The sequence below is a fragment of the Manis pentadactyla genome, chromosome 6, assembly GCF_030020395.1.
Source record: "Manis pentadactyla isolate mManPen7 chromosome 6, mManPen7.hap1, whole genome shotgun sequence".
Taxonomy (NCBI): Eukaryota; Metazoa; Chordata; class Mammalia; order Pholidota; family Manidae; genus Manis; species Manis pentadactyla.
The window spans coordinates 138,846,479-138,874,391 of NC_080024.1; the positions used below are offsets into that span (position 1 = coordinate 138,846,479).

The window sequence follows — 27,913 nt, forward strand, 5'->3', positions numbered from 1 at the left end:
TATGTTGCTATTGACTCTATATAAAGAGCTCCCCCCAGTGCTCTGGGCACAACACGGTGGCAGGGCTGCAAGGCTGCAGGAGAGCAGAGCAGAGGCTGGAGTGGTGGCAGTGCCGAGGACAGAGGCCCAGAGGCAGAGACCGGCTTGCTGCATGCAAACTCGCTCTGAGTGGCTGAGATTCTAGTGATTGACCTGCCACCATGGGAATAAAGGTGGGTATAACTCTTTCAGCACAAGAGCATTCTACAGTCATTTCTTTGGTCACACTGAATCCACAATGAACTCGCCCAGGGCTGAAACCCATTGGCAAGTCAACCATCCTTGTAGTTATGAAATGGTATATCACACTATTTTAATTTTATATTTTAAAAAAATTTATAATGAATAATTTCAGAAAGAAAGAAATATCAAACTCTCAGTATGTTTAGAGCAGTCATTTGCACAAGTTTTCCACTTAACGCCAGAAAAGATTGTAAAAAAGTTACTTGTAGCTCATGCCTTAATCAATTTTTTGATGTACTAAATCTTCAAAAAATGTTGTAACAGTATACAACTGTAAAGTAATTTTTTTTAAGTTTGGAAGAATTGTTGGTCTAATTACAACACCTAATTTACTACAAACACTCCCTGAGAATATCAAAATGAAAACATGTAGTTTGGACACCAGAATGTTTTGCAACTATGACCTAATTTAAAGGTCTTCTAGTTAAAATTTGACTTTTAAAAAAAAAATTATGTTTGAAACAATTATTTGGGTTCTCATTGTGCCTTAAAAAAAGTCCAAGATATCTTTTAAAGATGGCTGTTGACCAGTCTGTTCATATTCATGGTTAAAGAATCAACAAACCTTTCCATTTCTAAAACATTAATACTTAATAAAACAGATTAGGGATGGGGCTCTATTGTTATCTGTTATTACCTGGGACCTTCCTTCTCATGCCTGTTGTTTTGATGGACAATGACTTATTACACATCTTCCAGGAAAATAGCAGATTAGTTCATTAAAATGGGCATTGGTCATTGTGGGGACAATGGAAGTTCCTATGGCCAGGACCCTCACCTGAACCTAAATGACTTGATATAATTGGCCTACTCCTAGGCTACTGCTTCCGCACAGTAGGCAATAAGCTATTATTGACCAAGTCACTATAGAGTCTGCCCAGAGCACTGGGCAGAGTCAGTGACAGAGGATTATGAACCTGCAGATTGTTGGATGCAGATGTGATTCTAGTGCTCAACCTATTGTAGGGAGAGCAAGCCAGGTAATAAACTCTTTTACCCCAAGAACATTCCATTGTCATTCCTTGTTCTTACTGAATCTGTAGTGAACTTGCCCAGGGCTTGAAACCCTCAGGCAAGACAGTCAGCTTCTTGCTATGTTGCATAATTTAAGGAAAATCTATTAACATTGCTTAAAATAACGCTCTTTAAAAATATTTTATTGAATTGGTTTTAATATCATTTTTAATACACTGTTCTGGAATTGTTTTACTCTTTATAATCCAGTAGTACTCATGCAGATATCATTTTAAGTAATCAGTCATAATGTAATCAGTAATTAAAATTATAGCCAACTACAGGTGCTGATAATTGTTAATCAATTAGACACAAAACGATTGCATATCTAATTGAAATACTGATTGAAGTATTGATAGTTACCCATAATTTTTTTTCAAAAGTAAACTACCTCTTACTGTTCTTAAATTGCAATGAGTTATCAAGAATATGTTCCCAACTATACTCTGAGTAGCTTCTCTGAACTTTGGTGGGAAATGGACCTGCTCTTTCTGTATAGTTAAATAAAATAGGTACAGCTGACCACAACTCACCTGACAAGCTGTTGAATGAGTCTGTGAATTTTAATTGGCTTATTTGCATATTAACAGGCAACATTCTGCAGATGGTTCTGTGGGCCCCCAGTATCTAGATTTGGCAAATTTGGGGACCATTATATAGGAATGCAACAGTCACTAAACACTTGTAGAATCCCTGTTTTGCCAGGAGGCTGCACTCAGTATCACTGTCAACCTGCTGATCGGCCTTTACAAGAATTAATTAGCTCACATATTTATAGCCATTTGGTGGTTAGAATATCTGCATGACCAAAAAAAGCAATTTGACATTTATTCCTTTTAAAAACTGACTGTTGAATTTCACAAGACAAGGCTAAAGCTTTGAAAGGAATATTTTGTCTCTACCATCAAGACTAAAAATTATTTGTACTTTCTAATCATTAAATCACATGAATGGGAAACAGCTTAGCAAGAATAAGCAAAGGCTGGATAATATTATTTGTATTTCATGATTCATCAAATAATGACCGTTCTAATTTAAAGGAAAACTGTGTATGTAAAGCCGGAATTTATTTCCCCAAAAGGAGACCATACTAGGTGTGTTTATTTAGCTTAATAGATTTACTAAGGCTGGTCTACCAACAGCATCATAGAATCTGTCACTAGAAAGGATCATGCTCTTCAAGGAGTGTTTTAGGTGGATATGACTCTGTTATAGTGTCATGCCTGGAACATAGCAGGCATTTGGGATGTTTATTAAATAAATTAATAAAGCAATGCATGTAACTAATACCAAGATTTGCTTTGGGCACTAATCCAAAGGGAACAGATCATTAACAATCCAAAAGGTTTTAAATTTAATTTTCAAAATCAACAATGTAATTATGAGACCACTGAGCTCTCTTGATTATTTACATGTCATTGATGTTTCAGATATAACAAGCAGAATCCTCTTCTGTCTGCTGCTATAATTCACCTGTTAGGCTAAGAATTTCCAAGTATAGACTGGGATGAGGAGAGAAATTTGGAAAAAACACGATTTTGAAAATTTTATTGGATGCATTCTCTTTCATATATATAGATACAATGAGAATGGTTTAGGCTTTGTATTTAAGCAGAGGGGCTCTCAAAATCTAAGCAATACCATTTTTATCCAAAGTAACAGAAGTGAAAAACAACATAACGACTGCTCTTTCTTCGTTCTGTCTAGTTACATGGTGTGCCATTTATTAAAAGATTGTATATGGCATTTTTAAAAATCCAGCATCTCTATTGATACCTGAACATTTATTGTTTGGCTGTAAAATATAAATAGTAAATCTCATTATTGGTCTGTCTTCTGGCATTACCTGAAGATTGAAATTGGTAAAAATTCTACTTCATCCTTGGAAAGAATATTCCTCAGACCTTCATTTCTAATAAGACAGCAACACAAAACACTTGTGATTCTGGAAGCAGTCAGCTGTTAATATGAATTATGCGAATCTGACCTATAATCTCACCTGACATTTGGAACTCAAATATTTTCCCTTATTCCTCCAACACAATTAAAATATTTAGTCTCACTTCATTTTATGAGACATAAATAGCTATGTAAGTACTCTGTAATTACTGTACATTGTAACAAATGACCTCATAAGTACATTGTAATGTCCCATGTAATTACATGGTAAGTCATGCCTTTGAGATGGCTGCTCTGAGATTGAAAGCCTACTGTTTTCAGAGATTAATTACTTAGGGCCTAATTTGACAGTTTGTTTGAAGATGGGCCTCTGCTAAATAGCCATTTCTGCATTTTTTTCAAAAGAAAATTGTTTCATAGTAAAATTTTTTTTCCTTATTTAATATAGACCTAGTTGTAAGTGTATCCCTGAGTATAGGACATGCCTAAAACTTACTGTACATAAAAGCAAAGAGGGCATCGTCCTATACAGGAAAAGACTGCTTTACAATCATATTTCTTCCATCAACCATTAGTTAGAAATTGTTTTTGTGACAATCATTTTTGAAGTTTCTGGCTTTATTACTATGAAATGACTTTTTAACATAAAATATTGTAAAATTATTGTTTTTATTCTCTGATTGGGCATTATACAATCTTTAAACTAATGTTTCATTTTTTAAGAAACCAAGTGATATATCATGATCATTTTGACATTGTTGCAATACCATGAGTTCTTACTGGTCATTCCTGATAAATTCATTTTATCCCATACATGAAAGAATTTTTATATGGCACAAATTAGTATTTAAAGTATTATCTCTTTGCCTTGGGCTGCTTAAATATCAGATGAAATCAATTATTCTGAAGTTACGCCATTCACCTTTGTCTCCACTGATACGTTGGTTTCTATGTTCTGAAACAAAAAAGAAATGGGAAAATAAGTGGACACTGTATTTTCTTCCTTAAGTTATATATTGGTCTATTTTCTGTGCCTTTCAAGGGTATGATTTTATATAGAACTTCTCTCTTGGATTTCTGTTCTGGCTTTCTTAACTCTAGTTCCTGCGTCAAGGCTATTAGATTGCTTTTAATAGTTTTCTTTAGTAGAAATGAATAGTCTAAGAAAGGACCTAGTGATCTGAAAGAGTTAATGAGCCTCCCCAAACATCCAGCTTATTTCCAGGGAATGACTTAGGCACTAGAGAATAAAGTCTATTGATACTGACAAATTCTGAAATGTATTACTCGTCAGATCACTTTATCATCAACTCTAGGGAACCAAATTGCTTTATCGTAATGGAATTTTGTCAAAATGCGAATAACTTCTAGAAATTACATTCCCAGTTTCTAGGACCTAGAAGAAAACAGATCGGGCTGAGACTTATGCACAGCAAATTATCACAGGAAAAAAAAGAAAATTATATTTTGAATCCAGGAGTTTAAAAAAGAAGATGTTAGTTACATACCAATTCTACCTCTTTTAAAAAATTTTTTCTTTTCCCTCTTTAGGCTGGATGATGTTCTACATTTGGGATGATTTTCTTGGTTGGATTAGGAGTATTTGGTTATTGGCAAGAAAGCTTAGCTAGCAGGTTTGGGCAGTTCAGAGTGTGAAAATAGAATAATGGATTTTTCTTTATTTTTCTTCCAGTAATAGAGACTGTATATGGTTACATATCTGAGAATCAACTACAACAGGGTTTTCATCATCAGGGGTGAAAGCACTGTTTCTATGGGCCACTCAACAGCATGTGGTCAGATCTACCATAAAGAAACCCCTGTTCACACATTGCACCAAATGGTTTTTGAGTGGCAGAGAAAGTTGTTTTCCAGAGAAGTGTAATCTAGTTGTTGCAAACAGATGAAGTCTTTATGAAGATAATTCAGCCTCAGTGAGACTCATTCCTTCATTTACATTCTTATGCCTTCAACACCCAATCACGTGAGGCCAAAGCAACCACACTTGCTTCAGTTTCCATTGCCATTTTGTGTACTTCAAAACATACTTCTACTACCAATAATAATAATTATTATTATAAAATTTAGAAAAAGAAGAAAGCTATGTATTTTGCATTGTGTTCAAGTTTCTGAGCCCTTTCTCCTTGGTCACCTCTCAACAATTGGGTGGGAGACAGGGATGGTCATAGGATACACAGTTGATGAAGTTGGGGAAATGATACCTAATGTCATTTAGCAAACTAACGAAAAGCTGAAAGTGAAATAGTATGCTTCCTGTCATGCATTTTAGTACACTTCTTGAGTATCTTTTTTTTTTGTAGATAACTATTTTTTATTGAAGGGTAGTTGACACACAGTATTACATTAGTTTCAGGTGTACAACACAGTGATTCAACATTTATATACATGATAATTCTAGGTACCAGCTATCACCATACCAAGTTGTTACAATATTTTGACTATATTCCTTATGCTATACATTACATCCCGGTTACTTATTTATTTTACAATTGGAAGTGTGCATATATATATATTTTTTTCTTGTGTGAGGGTATCTCTCATATTCATTGATCAAATGGTTGTTAACAACAATAAAATTCTGTATAGGGGGGTCAATGCTCAATGCACAATCATTAATCCACCCCAAGCCTAATTTTCATCAGTCTCCAATCTTCTGAAGCATAACAAACAAATTCTTACATGGAGAACAAATTCTTACATAGTGAGTAAGTTACATGGTGAACAGTACAAGGGCAGTCATCACAGAAACTTTCGGTTTTGCTTATGCATTATGAACTATAAACAGTTCAAATATGAATACTCATTTGATTTTTATACTTGATTTATATGTGGATACCACATTTCTCTCTTTATTATTATTTTTAATAAAATGCTGAAGTGGTAGGTAGATACAAGAAAAAGGTAGAAAACAGAGTTTAGTGTTGTAAGAGAGCAAATGTAGATGATCAGGTGTGTGCCTGTAGACTATGTGTTAATCCAAGCTAGACAAGGGCCATAAAATATCCACATATGCAGAAGATTTCTCTCAGAACGGGCGGGGGGAGGTTCTAAGCCTCACCTCTGTTGATCCCCCTTTTTCTCACCTGATGGCCCCCCTGCGACTGTGCCTGTCTTAGGTTGTTCCTCCCTTGAGGAATCTTACCCGTCTCTGGCTAACCAGTCAACTTCTGGGGCCATACAGGGAAATGTTAAGTTGGTAAGTGAGAGAGAAGCCTTATTGTTTGAAAAGGTTAGCTTTTTACTTCTTTGCATATTTATGCCCTGTGGCTTCTATGCCCAGCATTTGTCTTGAGGTGTCTTTACCACTTGGAAGAATTATGATACTCGGTAAATTTGATATGAGGCACGAATTCTATTTAAGGGTTGTAGTTAGGAAGGAAAAAGAAAAGCAATAGAAGTAGCAGGCAGAAGAAAACCTAGGGAGATTGATTATTTATTTGACATATCTTCTTGTAGAGTAACTTCAGCATGTATAGGTTTTAAACTACTAATTAAATTGCACACACACATTAACATAATAGGAGTACAGTTGCGTAACCAAAGCATACCTGTAATTACCAGCCATCTCCAGTGAAACCAAGAAAACCAGTTAGGCACCTTAGGCATTTGTGAAAACTTATCTATGATATGGTGGATATTGTCCAACTGAACTTGAACAGTCTGAGAGAAATCAGACAAATTAAAACAGTCCATTCCTGGGGACTGTTCACATCCCATATGTTCTTTTAACAGTAAATAGTCTGTAGTTGTAAGATTTTGGAGAGCTACAATTTGCAGTTCTCCTAATTCTTGGTTGAGTTCCAACAGTATAGATCCAGTCAAATTTGTTATTTTACTGTATGCACAGGCCAGCTTAGATATCTCCTTCCTCATTCCCATGGGAAGTCCAGGAACTGGTGGGATGAGTGCATCTACAGCTGTGGCAGTGCGTGGATCTTTGTTGGGGTTTTTTGATGATCATCTTCTGGCATGAGTCTTCCCGAGAGTGCTGATGTTGGAAGTTCTTTTTCATATCGTATCTTAGTTCATTTTCGGGGTAGCCCAATTAGGCTTTGATCCTCTGTATAAACACAAACAGACCCTTTGCCTACACTTTTATATGCCCTTTATATCATTGTGTAGAACTCATTGGAGGTCACCACACAGGAACGGCTTTTTTTTTTTTTTATCATTAATCTACACTTACATGATGAATATTTTGTTTACTAGGCTCTCCCCTATACCAGGTCCCCCCTATATACCCCTTTACAGTCACTGTCCATCAGCGTAGCAAAATGTTGTAGAATCACTACTTGCCTTCTCTGTGTTGTACAGCCCTCCCCTTTCTCCCACCCCCCCATGCATGCTAATCTTAATACCCACGTTTTATCTCCCCCCCCCTTATCCCTCCCTACCCACCCATCCTCCCCAGTCCCTTTCCCTTTGGTACCTGTTAGTCCATTCTTGAGTTCTGTGATTATGCTGCTATTTTGTTCCTTCAGTTTTTCCTTTGTTCTTATATTCCACAGATGAGTGAAATCATTTGGTATTTCTCTTTCTCTGCTTGGCTTGTTTCACTGAGCATAATACCCTCCAGCTCCATCCATGTTGCTGCAAATGGTAGGATTTGCCCTTTTCTTATGGCTGAGTAGTATTCCATTGTGTATATGTACCACATCTTCTTTATCCATTCATCTATCGATGGACATTTAGGTTGCTTCCAATTCTTGGCTATTGTAAATAGTGCTGCGATAAACATAGGGGTGCATTGGTCTTTCTCATACTTGATTGCTGCATTCTTAGGGTAAATTCCTAGGAGTGCAATTCCTGGGTCAAATGGTAAGTCTGTTTTGAGCATTTTGATGTACCTCCATACTGCTTTCCACAATGGTTGAACTAATTTACATTCCCACCAGCAGGGTAGGAGGGTTCCCCTTTCTCCACAGCCTCACCAACATTTGTTGTTGTTTGTCTTTTGGATGGCAGCCATCCTTACTTGTGTGAGGTGATACCTCATTATAGTTTTAATTTGCATTTCTCTGATAATTAGCGATGTGGAGCATGTTTTCATGTGTCTGTTGGACATCTGTATTTCTTTTTTGGAAAACCGTCTGTTCAGTTCCTCTGCCCATTTTTTAATTGGGTTATTTGTTTTTTGTTTGGTGAGGCGTGTGAGCTCTTTATATATTCTGGATGTCAAGCCTTTATCGGATGTGTCATTTTCAAATATATTCTCCCATACTGTAGGGTTCCTTTTTGTTCTATTGATGGTGTCTTTTGCTGTACAGAAGCTTTTCAGCTTAACATAGTCCCACTTGTTCATTTTTGCTGTTGTTTTCCTTGCCCAGGGAGATATGTTCAAGAAGAGGTCACTCATGTTTATGTCTAAGAGGTTTTTGCCTATGTTTTTTTTCAAGAGTTTAATGGTTTCATGACTTACATTCAGGTCTTTGATCCATTTTGAGTTTACTTTTGTATATGGGGTTAGACGATGGTCCAGTTTCATTCTCCTACATGTAGCTGTCCAGTTTTGCCAGCACCATCTGTTGAAGAGACTGTCATTTCGCCATTGTATATCCATGGCTCCTTTATCAAATATTAATTGATCATATATGTCTGGGTTAATGTCTGGATTTTCTAGTCTGTTCCATTGGTCTAGGTCTCTTCTTGTGCCAGTACCAAATTGTCTTGATTACTATGGCTTTATAATAGAGCTTGAAGTTGGGGAGTGAGATCCCCCCTACTTCATTCTTCTTTCTCAGGATTGCTTTGGCTATTCGGGATCTTTGGTGGTTCCATATGAATTTTTGAATTATTTGTTCCAGTTCATTGAAAAATGTTGCTGGTAGTTTCATAGGGATTGCATCAAATCTATATATTGCTTTGAACAGAATGGCCATTTTGACGATATTAATTCTTCCTAGCCACGAGCATGGGATGAGTTTCCATCTGTTAGTGTCCCCTTTAACTTCTCTTAAGAGTGACTTGTAGTTTTCAGAGTATAAGTCTTTCACTTCTTTGGTTAGGTTTATTCCTAGGTATTTTATTTTTTTGATGCAATTGTGAATGGAGTTGTTTCATGATTTCTCTTTCTGTTGGTTCATTGTTAGTGTATAGGAAAGCCACAGATTTCTGTGTGTTGATTTTGTATCCTGCAACTTTGCTGTATTCCGATATCAGTTCTAGTAGTTTTGGGGTGGAGTCTTTAGGGTTTTTTATGTACAGTATCATGTCATCTGCAAATAGTGACAGTTTAACTTCTTCTTTACCAATCTGGATTCCTTGTATTTTTTTGTTTTGTCTGATTGCTATGGCTAGGACCTCCAGTACTATGTTAAATAACAGTGGGGAGAGTGGGCATCCCTGTCTAGTTCCCGATCTCAGAGGAAATGCTTTCAGCTTCTCGCTGTTCAATATAATGTTGGCTGTGGGTTTATCATAGATGGCCTTTATTATGTTGAGGTACTTGCCCTCTATTCCCATTTTGCTGAGAGTTTTTATCATGAATGGATGTTGAACTTTGTCAAATGCTTTTTCAGCATCTATGGAGATGATCATGTGGTTTTTGTCTTTCTTTTTATTGATGTGGTGGATGATGTTGATGGACTTTCGAATGTTGTGCCATCCTTGCATCCCTGAGATGAATCCCACTTGGTCATGGTGTGCTATCCTTTTGATGTATTTTTGAATTCGGTTTGCTAATATTTTGTTGAGTATTTTTGCATCTACGTTCATCAGAGATATTGGTCTGTAGTTTTCTTTTTTGCTGAGGTCTTTGCCTGGTTTTGGTATTAGGGTGATGTTAGCTTCATAGAATGAGTTTGGGAGTATACCCTCCTCTTCTATTTTTTGGAAAAGTTTAAGGAGAATGGGTACTATGTCTTCCCTTTATGTCTGATAAAATTCCGAGGTAAATCCATCTGGCCCGGGGGTTTTGTTCTTTGGTAGTTTTTTGATTACCGCTTCAATTTCGTTGCTGGTAATTGGTCTGTTTAGATTTTTTGTTTCTTTCTGGGTCAGTCTTGGAAGGTTGTATTTTTCGAGGAAGTTGTCCATTTCTCCTACGTTTCCCAGCTTGTTAGCATGTAGGTTTTCATAGTATTCTCTAATAATTCTTTGTATTTCTGTGGGGTCTGTCGTGACTTTTCCTTTCTCGTTTCTGATACTGTTGATGTGTGTTGACTCTCTTTTCCTCTTAATAAGTCTGGCTAGAGGCTTATCTATTTTGTTTATTTTCTCGAAGAACCAGCTCTTGGTTTCATTGATTTTTGCTATTATTTTATTCTTCTCAATTTTATTTATTTCTTCTCTGATCTTTATTATGTCCCTCCTTCTGCTGACCTTAGACCTCATTTGTTCTTCTTTTTCCAATTTTGATAATTGTGACACTAGACCATTCATTTGGGATTTTTCTTCCTTTTTTAAATATGCTTGGATTGCTATAAACTTTCCTCTTATGTCTGCTTTTGCTGTGTCCCACAGAAGTTGGGGCTTAGTGTTGTTGTTGTCATTTGTTTCCATATATTGCTGGATCTCCATTTTGATTTGGTCATTGATCCATTGATTATTTAGGAGCGTGTTGTTTAGCCTCCATGTGTTTGTGAGCCTTTTTGCTTTCTTTGTACCGTTTATTTCTAGTTTAAAGCCTTTGTGGTCTGAAAAGTTGGTTGGTAGGATTTCAATCTTTGGGAATTTACTGAGGCTATTTTTGTGGCCTAGTATGTGGTCTATTCTGGAGAATGTTCCATGTGCACTTGAGAAGAATGTGTGTCCTGTTACTTTTGGGTGTAGAGTTCTGTAGATGTCTATTAGGTCCATCTGTTCTAGTGTGTTGTTCAGTGCCTCTGTGTCCTTACTTATTTTCTGTCTGGTGGATCTGTCCTTTGGAGTGAGTGGTGTGTTGAAGTCTCCTAGAATGAATGCATTGCATTCTATTTCCTCCTTTAGTTCTCTTATTATTTATTTCAGGTATGTTGGTGCTCCTGTGTTGGGTGCATATATATTTATAATGGTTATATCCTCTTGATGGACTGAGCCCTTTATCATTATGTAATGTCCTTCTTTGTCTTTTGTTACTTTCTTTATTTTGAAGTCTGTTTTGTCTGGTACCAGAATTGCAACACCTGCTTTCTTCTCTTTGATGTTTGCATGAAATATCTTTTTCCATCCCTTGACTTTAAGTCTGCACATGTCTTTGGGTTTGAGGTGAGTCTCTTGTAAGCAGCATATGGATGGATCTTGCTTTTTTATCCATTCTTTTACTCTGTGTCTTTTGACTCGTGCATTCAGTCCATTTACATTTAGGGTGATTATTGAAAGGTATGTACTTATTGCCATTGCAGGCTTTAAGTTTGTGGTTACCAAAGGTTCAAGGTTAGCCTCTTTACTATCTTACTGTCTAACTTAACTCACTTATTGAGCTATTATAAACACGGTCTGATGATTCTTTATTTCTCTCCCTTCTTATTCCTCCTCCTCCCTTCTTCATATGTTGGGTGTTTTGTTCTGTGCTCTTTTTAGGAGTGCTCCCATCTAGAGCAGTCCCTGTAGGATGCCCTGAAGAGTTGGTTTGTGGGAGGCAAATTCCCTCAACTTTTGCTTGTCTGGGAATTGTTTAATCCCTCCTTCATATTTAAATGATATTCGTACTGGATACAGTAGTCTTGGTTCGAGGCCCTTCTGTTTCATTGCATTAAGTATATCATGCCTTTGTCTTCTGGCCTGTAGGTTTCCTGTTGAGAAGTCTGATGATAGCCTGATGGGTTTTTCTTTGTAGGTAACCTTTTTTTTCTCTCTGGCTGCCTTTAATACTTTGTCCTTGTCTTTGATCTTTGCCATTTTAATTATGTGTCTTGGTGTTGCCCTCCTTGGATCCCTTGTCATGGGAGTTCTGTGTACCTCTGTGGTCTGAGAGGCCATTTCTTCCCCTAGTTTGGGGAAGTTTTCAGCAATTATTTCTTCAAAGACACTTTCTATCCCTTTTTCTCTCTCTACTTCTTCTGGTATACCTATAATTCGTGTATTTTTCCTTTTCGATTCGTCACTCAGCTCTCTCAAAATTCTTTCATTCCTGGAGATCCTTTTATCTCTCTCTGCATCAGCTTCTCTGCATTCCTGTTCTGTTTTCTAGTCCATTAATGGTCTCTTGCATCTCGTCCATTCTGTTTTGAAGTCCTTCCAGAGCTTGTTTTATTTCTGTATTCTCCCTCCTTAGTTCTTGCATATTTCTCTTCAAGTCCATCAGCATGGTTATGACTTTTGTTTTGAATTCTTTTTCAGGAAGACTGGCTAAATCTATCTCCCCAGGTTCCTTCTCAGGGGAAGATGTAGCAGATGCCGAAGCTGTCTGGGTTAGTCTTGTCTGGATCATATTTTTTTGCCTTTTCAGGTTAACAGGTGCTATTGACTGTCAGCTGAGAGGGCCAAACTTTTCACTTGCTCCTGGCCTTTCTTTACTGGGACAACTGCGTCCCCTAGTGGCTTGTGTTGGATAATTGCGTGTAGGCTGGGTCTTTGTGTCTTGCCCGGCGAAGTGTAGGAATTTTTGTTTCTGTGGGCGTTTTGCCTTAGGCTGTTTCTCTGTTTTCTCAGTGCCCGGAGATTAATGGACAGGGGGTGGTGGCTGTTTGGCTGTTTACCTCCGTGAGTGGTCTCAGAGATGTTGCCCAGGAGGTTAGTGCGCCCGGTTTTCCCTGTAATTTCCAGCCACTGGGCTGTGACCTGTGTTGTTTCCATCTAGCTGTTAAATCCCTTCCCTTTAAGACTTTCAAAAAGCACTCACTTTTGTTTGTCACATGGGCATCAGCTTCGGCACCCGCTCAGAGGTCTTGCTGCCCTGTTTCCCTAGTTTCCAGCCCTCCACGCATGCACTGTGTCTATGCTCTGGTGGGGGTGGCTGGGGCTGGGTGTTTAGCAGTCCTGGGCTCCCTCTCCTGCCCACCGGGAGCTGGGGGGAGGTGTGCTCGGGTCCCGCTGGGCCGGGGGTTGTATCTTACCCCTTTCACCAGGCTCTCGGCTCTCGCACGTGTGGATGTAGTCAGGCTGTTATCCTGTGTCTTCTGGTCTCTCTTTTAGGATTAATTGTATTTGTTGTATTTTCAAAAAATATATATGTTTTGGGGAGGAGATTCCCACTGTCCTACTCACGCCGCCATGTTGGCTCCTCCCCCTTCTTGAGTATCTTTTATTTGCAGAACACTATTCTCTGTTTTTCTAAACAATTCAGAACTGCATGCTAGACAGCACACCTAGGATTTTCTAAACATTAGCTGTAAGAATAAGGTAGGCAAAAATGTATTTTAATGTACATGTGCCTAGGATTTAAGCTTTGTTTAACATTTGGAATTAATTCTTAAACAGATGACTAGTATTTATTGTATAGAATAGACATGCAAGGATTATGGTTGAGCTAACCACACTGCAGGAGAAGTTCTATGGGTCACACCCAGCTCTTGTCCACTCTTCTCCTAATAGAACTCTGAGTCTCATCTTTAAATAACTCCAGAAATATATTTAAAATGTTATTTTGAAGGTATGAAAAATACAATGTTACCAGACTACCAAATTGTCAGTATACATGGAGTGCCTTGTGTTTCCATGTACAATGATGGATTGGGGACCTCACATTGAAGGTTTGGAAGCTTACTTGGCCATAATTTACTGGTTTAAGACACCTGTGCTACTAAAATTGAAGCGGGTTAGGTCAGTGAATAGGTTCCCCATTTTTTCTTGGCATTGTGAAGATTGAGCTCTTGGAACCTGATTTAAATTCAGCCCAGTTTACTTTAGCTAAGAAATGTAAAAATGGAGCATATAAGAAGGGAGCATATACCAGATACCACTTCTCACTGTGTATGATTTTTTAAAAATCTGGTGTGTGCCCATCATCTATACCTGAAAAAGACAGATCTGTGTGATGAGTATGGAGTTTGGAGCCAGAGTCCGGAGGGTTGTACCTCTAACCCAGAAGGAGTAGGTAAGGTATTCAGTCATGTTAATTCAGGAAGACCACTCACAATATCCAGGGAAACAGTGGTAACTAGCAATTGCGTCTGGTGGGTGGCACCAGAAAGGGTTGATGGGGCATGTCAGGTGGGGAATCAGAAAGCCAGTAGGTTTGGGCAGTTCAGAGTGTGAAAGCAGGTAACATGCCTAGATTCAAAGAGGCAAATAAATATTGTCAGGGAAGTCTGCTATCCCCTGGTATGCTCCCAAAGGAGACACTACCTCCTGAAAGACTCGGGCTTGGGTGTCTTAGATGACCCAAACCAGCTACCAAGGTAGAAACACATTGGCAGAGAGGGATGGCAGCGTCCATACCAGGAAACCCACTTACTAAGCCCGGGATCCCAAGTGGATTTACAGAATTTTATTTGAAGTTGAGTACCCTGAGAAAATGTCCCAAAGTAACATAGCTTATTACATAACCAGGGACAGGATTTTCCCAAAGTAGGTCAAGCAGGATTTAATGTCTAGGTCAGAGTTCCACTGGTGCTACCCATGAAGAGCAAGGGGCCACCAGGGCAGAGGTAAAGGGAAGACTATTTTACAGCTAAACAGACCTAGTGATGAAGACATGTTTGTGTTATTTCAAAGACATTAAATAAGATCACAACAGGCTAGCTTTCATTTTTTTTTAAATAAAGCATGTTTCTTTCTTGAATTTGGCATGTTCATAAAATTTTATTTAAAGTCAAGTATTACTCAAATTGTATAATGCCATACTTCTATCACTGTGAAAATATTTAACTCAAACTGAATGTGGTAGTGGTAGACTTCACTCTGGATTTGTGTCCCACAGAGTATTTGCTAGCATAGTTTTATGTTATTTTGAATAACAGTTGCCTACATGAATTCAAGAATGCCAATTTTAGCATGCTACCCAACTTTTTAACTTCACTTATCAAAAGAGACTGATTGCATATTTATGACAGTGAAGTAAAAACATGTCAAATCTGCAAGAATAGTACATAACTACAGGGAAGATATATATAGATGTTCATAATATCTTATTGACATTTTATCAGACCCATAGTTACGACCATAAAGTAGACAGGTTTATAAAAAGCAAAACAGTTTTTGGAAATTGTTCACACAATTATGCACATAATAGAGTTTTAAAGCCTGTTTTATGAGTGAGTTAATTTCTATTCCAGTTTGAAATTTAATTAGGTGATTTCAGCATCAATATAAATATTTACCAGGCATTTAGATAGACATCAATGGTTAAATATTAAATGTTGTTACTGTGTAATTTTGATATTACGAAGATATTATTTATTCTAAACAATAAATTTAGAAAATGCCCTTCTCAACATTAACTTGAATATTATTAATGAGTAGCCTTTGTTCCTACATCCTCTGTGACTTGTCATTTATTGATGTCCAATGAAATGTTTTTAGAAGGTGGATTACTTTTCAGACAACTTTATCCTAGTAAATGTATTATTATCTACTGAGTTGCTTATGCCAGAAATCTTAGAGTCATTCTTGTTGACTCTCCCCCCTTGACACTCGGCATTTGATAAATCACCAAGTCCTACCAAGCCTACCTCCAAAAATATGTATAGTATTTCTTAGCTTTTCTGCATTTGTATGGTCTCCACCCTATTCCAAGGAGGTGTCTTCACTACCCTTGCTGGAAGGTTCTGTTGGTACAGTAAGAAATGCGAATAGTACGCTACAGAGTAAATCGTTCAATAAATATTCATGGAAGAAAAGGACTTTGAAAAGTGTTACTAGGTAACGTATCTTTCTTAAATCCATCCTTAATTCCATCAGAAGAAATACTGTTGAGTCAATACACAAGTAAGTAGGTCCACATTCTGAGTGTTGTATACTGTATGTACGTGGTCTTGCTTGCTTCCTACTCTAGTTTACTTTGCCTTTCTTTATTCTCCCCATCCCTATCAATCTCTTGATCTCACTCCGTCCATCTCTTTCCTTTTCTTTTCCTCCTTCCCTCCCTTGAAGTCTTTGCATTTATTTACAACTATCCTTAGGAGCACTCTGAAGGGACGTCCAAGCTTGTTCCCATTGTCTCCTTTAATCTGCACCACAATCGTTGGAAGTAGGTTATTAGCTCATATTGCAGATGAGAAAACTTGGGCTCAGAAAACTTAGGTGGCTCATTCTCTGATAAAGAAGTTAACTGATATTCTTGGGAGCAGTGTGACTCCAGAGGCGTGGGCACCAATTAGCTAAGGCAGTATTCTGGCCAGTGGAAAATTAAGGTCTGAATTAGGGCAGTAGCAGAAGGAATGTGAATAATGGAATGTATGAAGATACAATAAAAAGAGGTTCTTTAGGAGTGCTGATGGGCACTCCTTAATAAAAATCCATAAGGCCTCATGAGTATTGAAAGACTATTTCATTTTTCAAGTAACTTCACATGAGATGTGTTCAACAAGTCACCAGAAATACAGAACAGAAATAAGGGTCATAGTTCAAAACTGATTTTCAATTAAATTTCAAGATCCTTAGATCCCTGCTATATTTCAGCCAAGGCATTCTTATTTGCTACAAGGACCTTCTTTCAAGTGGTGCCCCCCAGTTCCCTTCTATGGGAATACTGTACAGATAAAACCACTCTTTTAAAAAAGACTCTTTACTACAGTAACTGAATGTGTTTGGAGAGGGGCTGCAGTTCACGCTAGAGGGAATAAGGCAAAATACACACTGGTGCAATTGGATATGTGGAATTAAAAATAGAAAGCTAATGAAATGTGGTTTCTGAGAAACGTTTTTGGTGGTGGGTTTACCAATTATTTTGTTCTGCTTTGTTACTACTCACATACATCTAGAGAAAAGGAAAATAAAAGAATGAATTAATGGAGTCCATGAAAATCATGATAGCACATCACTGAATTGAACAGAATTATCTCAGGAATTAATGGCCAATAAATCCTTTCTTTTAAATCAATGACCTAACTGTTCTCCACCATGCTTATTTGGAAACTAATTCATTTTTATGGCAATCAAAGAGGGGATGGAGGGATTTAGGGAAGGCTAAATTTTGCAATTCTTCTTTATTCCAAGTCTGAAAGAAAGAAAAAGTGAAATTAATCCTTGATTCAAGGTAGAACACTGTAACAGTCAAAAGGATTAATCTCTCCCTCTCAAGTAATGAAAGAACCGGAAGTCAAGTCACAGCTACTAGAATTGATTTTTCAAAAGTCAAAGGTCATATGTTAAGTACTTTAATAAAAATCATTACCAGGCTTGCCCATGAAGACTAGGTTGTGTTACAAGAATGTTCCCATAACAGTGACAGATTTAGGTGCTTTGGTGAGGGAATGGGCAATGAACTCTGAACACGGACAGAACAGATCTCATATAGAAAATCAGATGTACAATACCATTGAATAAGGTTTTCATTTGACCTCCCAAAACAATATAATTTGGGACATGCGGCCATATCTGTAGAAGAACCTATGCAGAAAGAATTTAACATACTATCCAGTTTTATAGTATATTGTTGCTTGCTTGAAATCGATGACAAAGCATGAAAGCTGTGAATAAACTTAGCTGCTACCCTCCTGTGAGGATGAATACAAATGATGAAATTACTTTCAAAGATGAATAATAACCATTGTGGGGATTCACCTCCTGGTGTGTAAAGTGTATGACTGATTTTATTAATTAATTGCTGCGAGGCATTGATTAAGATATTGGCTATGTGGGGATAATTTATGCAATCACTGGAAATCTGCAGGTATCATCAAGAAAAGTATTTGTCAAAAACTAAGCATTGCTCATGTAATCATTAGTATAATTAATTTCTTCAGGCTTATCAAATGATTTATAATAATTTGGTAGACATAGTAAGCACAGGTTTTCTCCCTTTTTCAATACGTGCATTGAGATTTGGGCCACTTAATAAGACATATGAGAGGTCACTCAGCAAAACCGTAGTAAAACACTGACTGGAAGTCATAAAGTTCTACCTCTTGGTCTAAAGTTTAATGTCTGAATTTGTATTTTCATTTTCTATTCGAATTAAATTTTGACTCTAAAAAACAAGTTTGCAATCCTGAGAAAATGACCCTTCTTGGTTTGCCAAGGGATATTCAGGAGAAGATGTATTGTATGTACTGAAAAAGTCATTTAAATTCATTTTTATTCCTTTAAGAATATTTTATAAGAGAATTTAGGTGAGTGGAATTGCCAAGCAGAATCTCTGTGATTATTTATTTTAGTATGAAATAACAAGCACATTAGACTCAGCAGTTGGGTAATCTTCCTATGATGGTGCAAGGTGACTTCTGCCTGTTCATTTAGCTCTGTGTCTCGGTTTCCTCCTTTGTATAGTTGTAAATGGTGATATTATGTGCCAGGACTGCCTTGAAGCATTGAAAAATAATATTAAGTATAACTATTCATCTGATCTGGTCTTCTTTACTAGTTTCTAAAACACCTGAAAGTAAGGAATACATCTACCTATGTGCATATATGTATGTGTGTGTGGAGGACAGAGAAGGGCTGTGTGAGTGTGTGTGTATTTAAAGCTATGTGTTCTTTAGGAGCCAGGGACAATTTATTATTATTTTATTCATTATTTTTTTGCTCAAGGAACTTAGCCAAATGCTTCTTAAATGAGCACATTGATCTAACCATGCGTGTCCTTAGCATAAGTTTAAATTTGCCAAAAAGACAAATAAGTTTCCTTCTACTTAAAAGACTAACTTTTTTCTAATATGCCTTTCCATTACACATCCTCCAGCCACTGAGGGATGACTTGACTTCTGCATGAAAATGCTCTACATTGTCAGGACACCTTGAAATTGCTCTTGATATTCCCTCTGTCTTAAATACTTCTCCTATCCCCTCCTTGAAGTCCTATGCATGCCTGAAGGATGGGCTTCATGTGGTCTTGACCACATGAAACAAAATTAATCTCTCCCTCTGTGATATTTCCACTGTATTTTCTAGAACTATATCTGTTAACATTTAGCACTTTGTGTTTTAATTACAAGTTTATGCATCTATTTCTTCAGTCAGAATGGATAACATGACTTATTTGGATATTTCCTTAGTCTCAAAGAGTGTTTGCAACACAGCAAAGACACAGTTAATATATTTTGAATATATAATAACAATGAATTAGACTCTAAGCCTCTTGAACTCCTGTGGGAGATGGGAGACAAGATTTAATACTAAAGAATGACACCTTCAAACTCGTATTATCTCAGTTCAGATTCTTCCTGTATCACTTACTGGCTGCATGGCTCTAAGTTACTTAACCATTTTGTGTCCTAGTTTACATGATTGTACAAAGGGAGCAACAGCAGTTCATAAGTCACAGAGTCATTGTGAGGATAAAAACCTAACTCATATAAACACATAGGCTGCTTAGACCATCGCCAGCTCCATATTGCAGAAAAAGTGTTAACGAATATTAATAAGAGTGGTACTTAGCTTCTCACATTTAAGGAGTTGTGGGGGTAAAGTAAATAATCTCAGGAGTGCTATACTCATATATATTCCAACAACCTAAATCATCAAATTAGTTCTGCTTATTCAGGTTCCTCAAAAATTATTAAAACTTATTTATTATACAATTATAATTGATCCTTATTATTTGCAAATTCACCTTACCTGCTAAAACTTATAGCAACCCTAAATCAATATCCACAGTACCTATACAGTCATTTGCAGATTTGCACACACGAAGAACTGAAAAATTTGAGTCTGCAGAAGCACACATTCCCAGCTGAGGCTGAGCATGGAGACACTCTTCTTGTTTCCATTCTCATATTGTAACCAAGTGTCCTTTTGCAGTCAAATAAATGCTACTTTTTTTTTTTTTTGCATTTTTTTGCTTTTTGTTGATAATTTTGCTATTTAAAATGGACCCCAAGTGTAATACTGAAGTGCCAAAAAGCCAAAAAAGTTTCCTTCTACCCATAGTCAATGAATCTCCCGGTGTAACTGCCATAGGCAGCTCCTCTTAAACTTCTATTTTGCTTATTCTTGAATTTCATATAAATAGAATTATACAGTTCCTACTCTTTTGAGACTGGTGTCTCATCATGTCCAATATTATATTATAATTTTCTTCACTGGGTTCCTGAGAACTCCATATTTCTTCTGTTTTGGTTTCTCTGTTTCTTGACTTTCAAATCTTTTTTTCCTTTCTCAGTTTGCACTCTCCTTTTTCTCATTAGCCTCATTAGCCTCCTGATAAAGGGAACGTGATGCATGGATATCTTTGCAGTGGTGTTCATCTGAAATACCTCTATGCTTATACTTAGGCAAATACGTGTTCTTGTACATGTATTATATTTTCTTATACTTGATTATTTGTCTAAGAATTGTAGGTTTAAAATCCTCTAGGATTAGAATTTAATAAGTACTCTTTCATTGTTTTTTACCTTCTAATATTGTTGAGAAATTGTACTCCTTGCTATTCTTACTTCTGATCATTTTTTATGTGACCTGATTTTTTCTCCATTCTGGAAGCTTTCGCATCTTCTCTCTGCCAGGAGGCTGTAGTGTTTCACAGTAATGTGCCTGATGTGGTTCTTTTTTATGTATTACATTAGACATTCCTTAATCCTTTTCAGACTAGAGTCTCAAGTCTTCTATTTCTACAAGGCTCTTATTGGGAGGAAGAGTATTTGTTTTGTTGTGTGTTTTTTTTTTTGCTAACTTTCTGCCTTGAATTGTACCTGCTATTTCTTTCTCTCATCTTATTGGTTGGGTGTCTGAAATTATGGACTGAACCTCTCATTTCTCATCTTTTCTGTCCATTTTCCTATGATTATTTTTCCCCACTGAATTTTAGGAGATTCCTTTTGATTTACCTTCCAATTTATCTATTGAATATTTAATTTGTGCCACCAATTACGATTGTCATGAATGTTGTTTTAAAAAATCATTATTCCTGTAATTTGATCCTATTCAAGGATTCACTATCATCTCTTCAATTTTCAGGGTATTCACAACAACTTTTTGGATCCTTTCTCTGTTCTAAGCATTAGTGCTGTTTCCTTCAAGTGCCATTTTCTTGTGTATTTTTTCCTCTGTATTTTATGCTAAAGGCAATTTTGATGTCTGGTAATCTTAAACTGTCAGTTCATATTAAAATGAAATACTAAAAGGCTGATTATAAAGTACAGATTCTAGTACATGAGTGGGGGTGTGGGGGTTATTAACTGGGAGCCTCACTGTTGGGGATTGATCTGGGACCTGGCTATTCTCTCTTGGGCCAAACTTGTAATTTTCTCTGGACAGTGATTATCTGATATTCTGCCTGGGAAATATACACCTGATTGTCATTGTTCTAGGTATCAGATGGAGGAAGAAAACTTGCATGTCTTTGTCTTTGGTTTAATAACCTGTCCCTGATTTGTCTGAATCTGTGGGTTGTTCCCATATCTCTAGAGAATAAAGCCCCCAGCTATTCCAAGGTTAGGAAGGGTTAGTGGGTTGCCTTCAGTGGGTGTGGGTAGAACTCTTAATCCATCTCCTGTTTTAGTATGTGCTCCAGTCCTGCTTTCCAAGGTGTTTAGGAAGCAACAATTCCCAGTCTCCCTGAATTTTGCCATGCAGATCACCTTGTTTTTCATTAATATCTCTTAAGAGGATAGTTAGGTTCCTTCCATCACCTTTAGCTCAGTCACTGCACTTACCTTAGTTTGCACTTCTTAAATATTTGTTAGCATCTCTCATCCACTAGAGTCATGTTCTCTGTTTTCTTATGGGTTTGTACCCAGTAGAATATTTACTGTCATTTTCATGGCATTGACAAAGTAGGGGTGATAATGCATGTAATCAGTCAAATGAGTTGTGCATTTTTTGTTAAAATCAGACAAACAGGAATACTGTCCGACTGCAAGAACGGAGTTAATTTGGCTCCAAATGGCAATCCCTAGCACTTCTTCCCTCTCAGCTGCATTCATATGTAGCTTTGGGTCATTTCTTTCACCCTGTTCTGTGGTCCTTCCTTTCTCCAGTGTTTTAATTTACATCTGTTATTTTACAGAGTATCAAAGTAAGCTGGCTGCCTCCTCCATCAGGAACACAAAATGGATTTATTACTGGCTATAAAATTCGACACAGAAAGACGACCCGCAGGGGTGAGATGGAAACACTGGAGCCAAACAACCTCTGGTACCTGTTCACAGGTCAGTGTTCACATGCAGTCTTGCAAGGTTTTGGTGTATTAAATGCTTTAGGAATAAAATGTACTCTCACTTCAAGGGAATATTCTTTTTTTTTCTCCTGGGAGGTGACATTTATTGATCTGAGCAAGAATAGCCTTTGTATTTTTAACTTGATATTCTCTATAAAACACTCACTATATATTTTGCTTCTAGATCATCATCTTATTAAATGTATGAAGGATTGTTTATCCATATTAGTTTTTCAGCATTGCAGAACCAATAATAGTCCCTTTTGTCAAATAACTTTTAATTTCCTAGTAACTTTCATCTAATCAAATGGTTCCAAGTTTAAGTCACTTTGATACCCTCTCCCTTAATCTCCAGAGATCAGGATGGGATTGAAAAATGGGAGACTGAAATAAACAGAAATTATTCTATCCTATAAACATAAAAGTAAATTCACTTTTGTAGCAATGTTGATGGAACTCATGGTAAGTCAAGCTTCTCTATGAAAACTAGACCCAGTTTCCAAATAGTATTTAGAAATTCCATTTCCTGTCTTATAAAATGAATAATTGTATATTTCCTTTAACTACTGGAACCCTTAATACATGACAGTCCAGGTTCTAGCAAATGGAGACTGAGGCAGGTGTTCAAAGTGACACCTCTGGGGATACAAGCCTGGGAAAGCAAGAGTGAGCAAACCAGGGAAGTGAGCTGGGAAGGAAGAAAAATCAGTAATGGTGGCCTATTGCTGAGCGGGCCACAAGTCAAGAGCAAATTCAGAGCTTGCTTGGTCTCATGGGGTTGTCTCTGGAGAGGCTGTGTGAGCGCCGATGTCTCACAGTCAATGGCTGGAGTGAGCAGTTCCTCTCTTGCCTGTCATTGATCAAAGCCAGCCAACGGGTTGTCAACTGTCTTGTCCTCCCAGACAGCCCACTGGGAAGCCATGACTCCTGGTGAGTGCAAACATGGGATCCTCTCCTTGTCAGTCAGCACTTCGTGTGGGGCCCGCTTGGTCTAGGGTCGCAGCAGTATTCCAGACTTTGTATTCTCAGAAGAGCATGAGTGATTGCCAGGGACTTGGGAAGCATAGGGTCAAACAGCGGCTCATGACAGGCCTGGTGGGTGAGGCTGAGCAAGTCCGTCATGGCACACCAACCAGCTCTAGGGCAATGTCCAAACTGAAACTCAGCCCTTACCACTAACAGATAAACTATCAGTGCAAATGAGAAAGAATAAAAGTGGCCCTTACTTATTCCTTTCTCTAAACCAGCGGAACACGCACACACACACACAGCGGAGCGTGCACACACACACACACACACACACACACACACACACACACACAGCGGAACACGCACACACACACAGCGGAGCGTACACACACACACACACACACACACACACACCACACACCCCTACTCGTTCGGCCCACATTCTGAGACTTTATTGAAACCTGTTTTTCTCCTTCAGGATTTTTGCCTTTTAGGCCTAGAACATTTTAGCACAATGTGAGTGCTTCCAAAATAGGCTGCCGAAATAAGCATTACTTATTTTATATCTGGACAAAATCTTTAGGTGTCTATTGTTGAATCCAAGTGAAAGCTATGACATTCTAATATACCACTTAAAAAGCTTAAGGAAAGCCAAAATCCTGTCTTGTCCCCTGATGAAATGATGGGAAGAAGGTAAAAATAACTAAAGTTGAAGTGAGCCTTATGTGCCCAATAGGATACTTAGTACATCATGTAGATTACTTTCAAAGAAATCACCAAACTGGAAAAATCTTGTTAACTTGTTTTACCATAATTCCTAAGATACAATATTAGACTAAAAGAAAAAATTTGAAGGATAACTTAGTCAAAGCTTTATTTTTTGAGTTTTATTGAGAGATAATTTCCATATATTACTGTATAAGTTTAAGGTATATGGCATAATGGTTTGACTTACACATCTTGTGAAATGATTAACACATTAAGTCTAGTCAGCATCCATTATCTCATATAAATGGATCTCAATAAAAAGAAAAAGCAGAGAAGAGAAGAAAAAAATTTTTTTTTCTCGTGATGCAAACTCTAGGATCTGCTTTCTTAAACACTTTCATACACAGTTCACCCTTGAACAACACAGGTTTGAACCACACAGGTCCACTTATACATGGATTTTTTTCAATAAATATATTGAAAACTGCTTGGAGATTTGTGATAATCTGAAAAAAAGCATTTTCTTTCCTCTACTTCTTTGTAAGAATACAATATAATATGCAAAATATGTTTTAATGTTATTGGTAAGGCTTCTGGTCAACAGCAGATTATTAGCAGTGGAGTTCTGGGGGAGTCAAAAGTTATATGTGGATTTTTGACTGCACAGGTGTGGGTGCCCCAACCTTGCATTGTTCAAGAGTCCACTGTACATCATACAAAAATATGAAATGCTTCGTGAATTCACAAGTCATCCTTGTGCAGGGTTCATTCTAAACTTCTCTGTATTGTTCCAATTTTAGTATATGTGCTGCTGAAGCCAGCACAAAGCCTTATTTTTTTTTTAATATACACAGGCTTTTGAAGCCCTGAAGTTTTTTCATTGTTCTTTCTTCTCAAATGAAAAGTATTGAAAATATAAATAAACTTCTTTTCATAAAAAATTAATTAAAGGATGAACATTCCAATAGAGAAACTAAGTATTGGATATTCAATTTACAAAACTATAAATGGCCAATAAGCATGACAAAATGTTCAATCTCATTAGGAGGAAAATGCAAATTAAAACAAAAATGAGTTAGCATTTTCCTTTGATTAAAGTAATAAAGATAAAAATGAATGATGATACTCAGTTCTGGAAAGCATCTGAGAGAAATATGAAATCTCACATACTGCTTGTGGGATAGAAAATTTCTAGAATCTTTCTGGAAAGCAATGAGGAGATATATATGTTTTATATAAATGTATATACGTGTGTGTGTATGTGTATGTGTGTATCTTCATAAATGTATGATCCAGGTTTTCTGCCTCCAGGAGTTTATCCCAATTTTGCAGCCATGTTTCTTGCAAAGTTTTAAACTATAAATGTACTCACTGCACTTGTTATTTTAGTAACAAATAATAATAAAGGACTCTATCAAATATAGGCTATTCCCTAGAAAATTCAGGCAAAATCACATCATGTACTGTCTATCCATTGAAAATGATGTAATGTAAAACATTAAATTGCATGTTTAATGTTTAAAACATATTGTTAAGTGAAAACTCAATTTTAAATCAGTATTAGTGTACAAACCCATATTTATAAACCAAAAAATTGTGAATTCATAGGAAAATATTTAGAGAAACATACATACCAAATTATTAATAGTGATTGTTGCTTAGATCTGTAATGATAATAAAATACATGTATTTTTAATTGTATATATAAAGTAAAAAACAAAATCTCAAGACCCTAATGTCATATTATGACTTTTGGTACCAAAATTGAAAATTCCTACCACTAAAGCTAACTCTATGAACTGACTCTATGAACAGCTTAAAAGACAGTGGTCTGGGAAATGAATGAGGAATAGTGGCCCCATGGCCAAGAGAACTTACCGATACAAATGATTTAGTATTTATGAGGGTTTTTTTGGAAAAAGGAATTTAACACTTTCAGCTCAGTATTAGCAAACCAAGATTCTGACTGCTTACATATACAAACTTTTTGGATTTTCTCTCAAGAGAAGGTGAAATCATAAAAAACAAAATAGCCAGAAGTCTGAAATAAAGGTGTCAGCAGGATTGATTCCTTCAGAAGACTGAGAGAATCCACTCATGTCTCTCTCCTAGCCTCTGGCGGTTGCTGGAAATCCTTGGCAGTCTTTGGCTCATAGATCCGTCTCTCCTATCTCCTTTTTACCTTCCACTGTGTCTCTCTGTGTCCTCTCCTTTTCTTAGAAGGACACCAGTCATTGGATATGGACTCTACCCTAAAGCCAGGTTGATTTCATCTCTAGATTCTTAACTAATTGTATCTGTAAAGACCCTATTTCCAAGTCAGATCATATTCTGAAGTTCTAGGTATGCGTGAGTTTTAACAGGGGCAGTATTCAATGCACTACAGACTCCTTTTAATTTTCCTCTTAAAGACACTGTTAATTGTATTCTGTAATAAACCTTTTAAATTGGAAAATAAATAATTCAGTCCCATATTTTTGTTCATCTAAAATGTGTGACAGTTAGAACTTATAATCAGCATGGGATAACCCATCACTACTCTTGTTTAAGATCATTTCAGCCAAAAGCAAAGAAATAGGATGAATTAATGAGCTTTTATTAGAATAGCTCACAAATGCCCATTCTCATCTTTATAGATTTGTAGGAATCTGGACTCCAAATCTGCATCTTCATTAATACTATTCCTTCTTCCTTTCAGTAGTTATAAAATGAATTTGGAAATGCAAACATAACTCTGAACAATTAAATTTGTAACTGTACCTGGTATTTATTGCAAAAAGTCACATGGACTCCATTTTTAATTTGAAATGAAAAAATAAAAACAGAGAATACCCTCATACCCTTAAAACATTAAAATCAAGTTTTGCAAAGCCACTGCCTTCCTCTCCCCTGCTCTGTCTCCAGGCTTCAGCAATGCCTGTTACATTTCTAGACATTTCAGGAATGTCTTCAATGGTACAAACCATTGCAAACGAATGAGGAAGAACTACACACTGATAGATAAACTGTGGTTTTGACTTGTCCCTAGAATATACTTAATAACTTTTCAACTTTCTAGTTTGCTGAAGTGATTGATTTTCTATATGAATCTGCAACACTTTAAAACGTCCAGGATTTGACCCCCTGTTTTCAATACCTATAAGATACGTGGGTATACTGATTGGCTTACAAAAATGGAAATGCCAGAATGCTTCATTTGGATGATATAAATATTCAGGTGTAGAGACTCAAACTTTTCTTTATAATCCTGTCTGTTAGACAGGTGCTTTCCTTTGTGTGTGTTTTTTTACTAGGATAATGAGACATCTGCAGTAACAAAGTAATTCAGTTATAACAAGGATTTTAAATCAGTGCTATCAGGTTTATTGTGGGATCCCATGTCAACTAAATTTTAAAGTACTGCTTTTAATTTTTGAGTGCTCTTCAGAGAAGGTGTTAGAAATTGAATTTGAGAATTTACTTGTGTTTCATAGCCAATATAGAATAAACATAATGACAAACATGCATTGGTATTTTATGGACTGAAAAATTGGAACAATAGCATAGAATTTCATAGCAAGATTAACATTAGGGGAATAAAGGGAACTTACATTGTTTGAATAATGCACAGTCTCTTCCCATAAAATTTCTAAAAAATTGGGAATAGAAGAGAGGAATTATAGAGCTTGAAGGCACTTAGTATTGGGGATAGAGGCAAGACAGAAGGCGATCTGTTTTCAACAATAGAATTTTTTTACAGCTAGGAAAAGCATTGCTACCTACACTGTACTTCCATTAGAATAAAATTATATTTAGAAGCAGCTAGGAAACACACCACACACACACACGCACACATTGAGACTGAATATAGGTCCCTGGCAGAGTAGGAACCACACCAATTATTTCATCCATAGCCCTTGTTTTACA

General features: G+C 36.9%; 1 protein-coding gene and 1 non-coding gene across 2 annotated transcripts in view; one reads left to right on the forward strand and one right to left on the reverse strand.

The window, feature by feature from the left end:
- The window catches only part of DCC (DCC netrin 1 receptor), a 1,164,464-nt gene that overhangs the window by 916,364 nt on the left and 220,187 nt on the right, over nt 1-27,913 (forward strand). Inside the window, exon 13 of the mRNA XM_036918577.2 lies at nt 22,181-22,322. Coding sequence (XP_036774472.2) covers nt 22,181-22,322 — 142 coding nt within the window. The remainder of the gene's footprint in view (nt 1-22,180; nt 22,323-27,913) is intronic.
- On the reverse strand, nt 24,725-24,831 carry LOC118929010 (U6 spliceosomal RNA). The gene has a single exon (XR_005031436.1). It is a non-coding gene; the product is annotated as a U6 spliceosomal RNA (small nuclear RNA).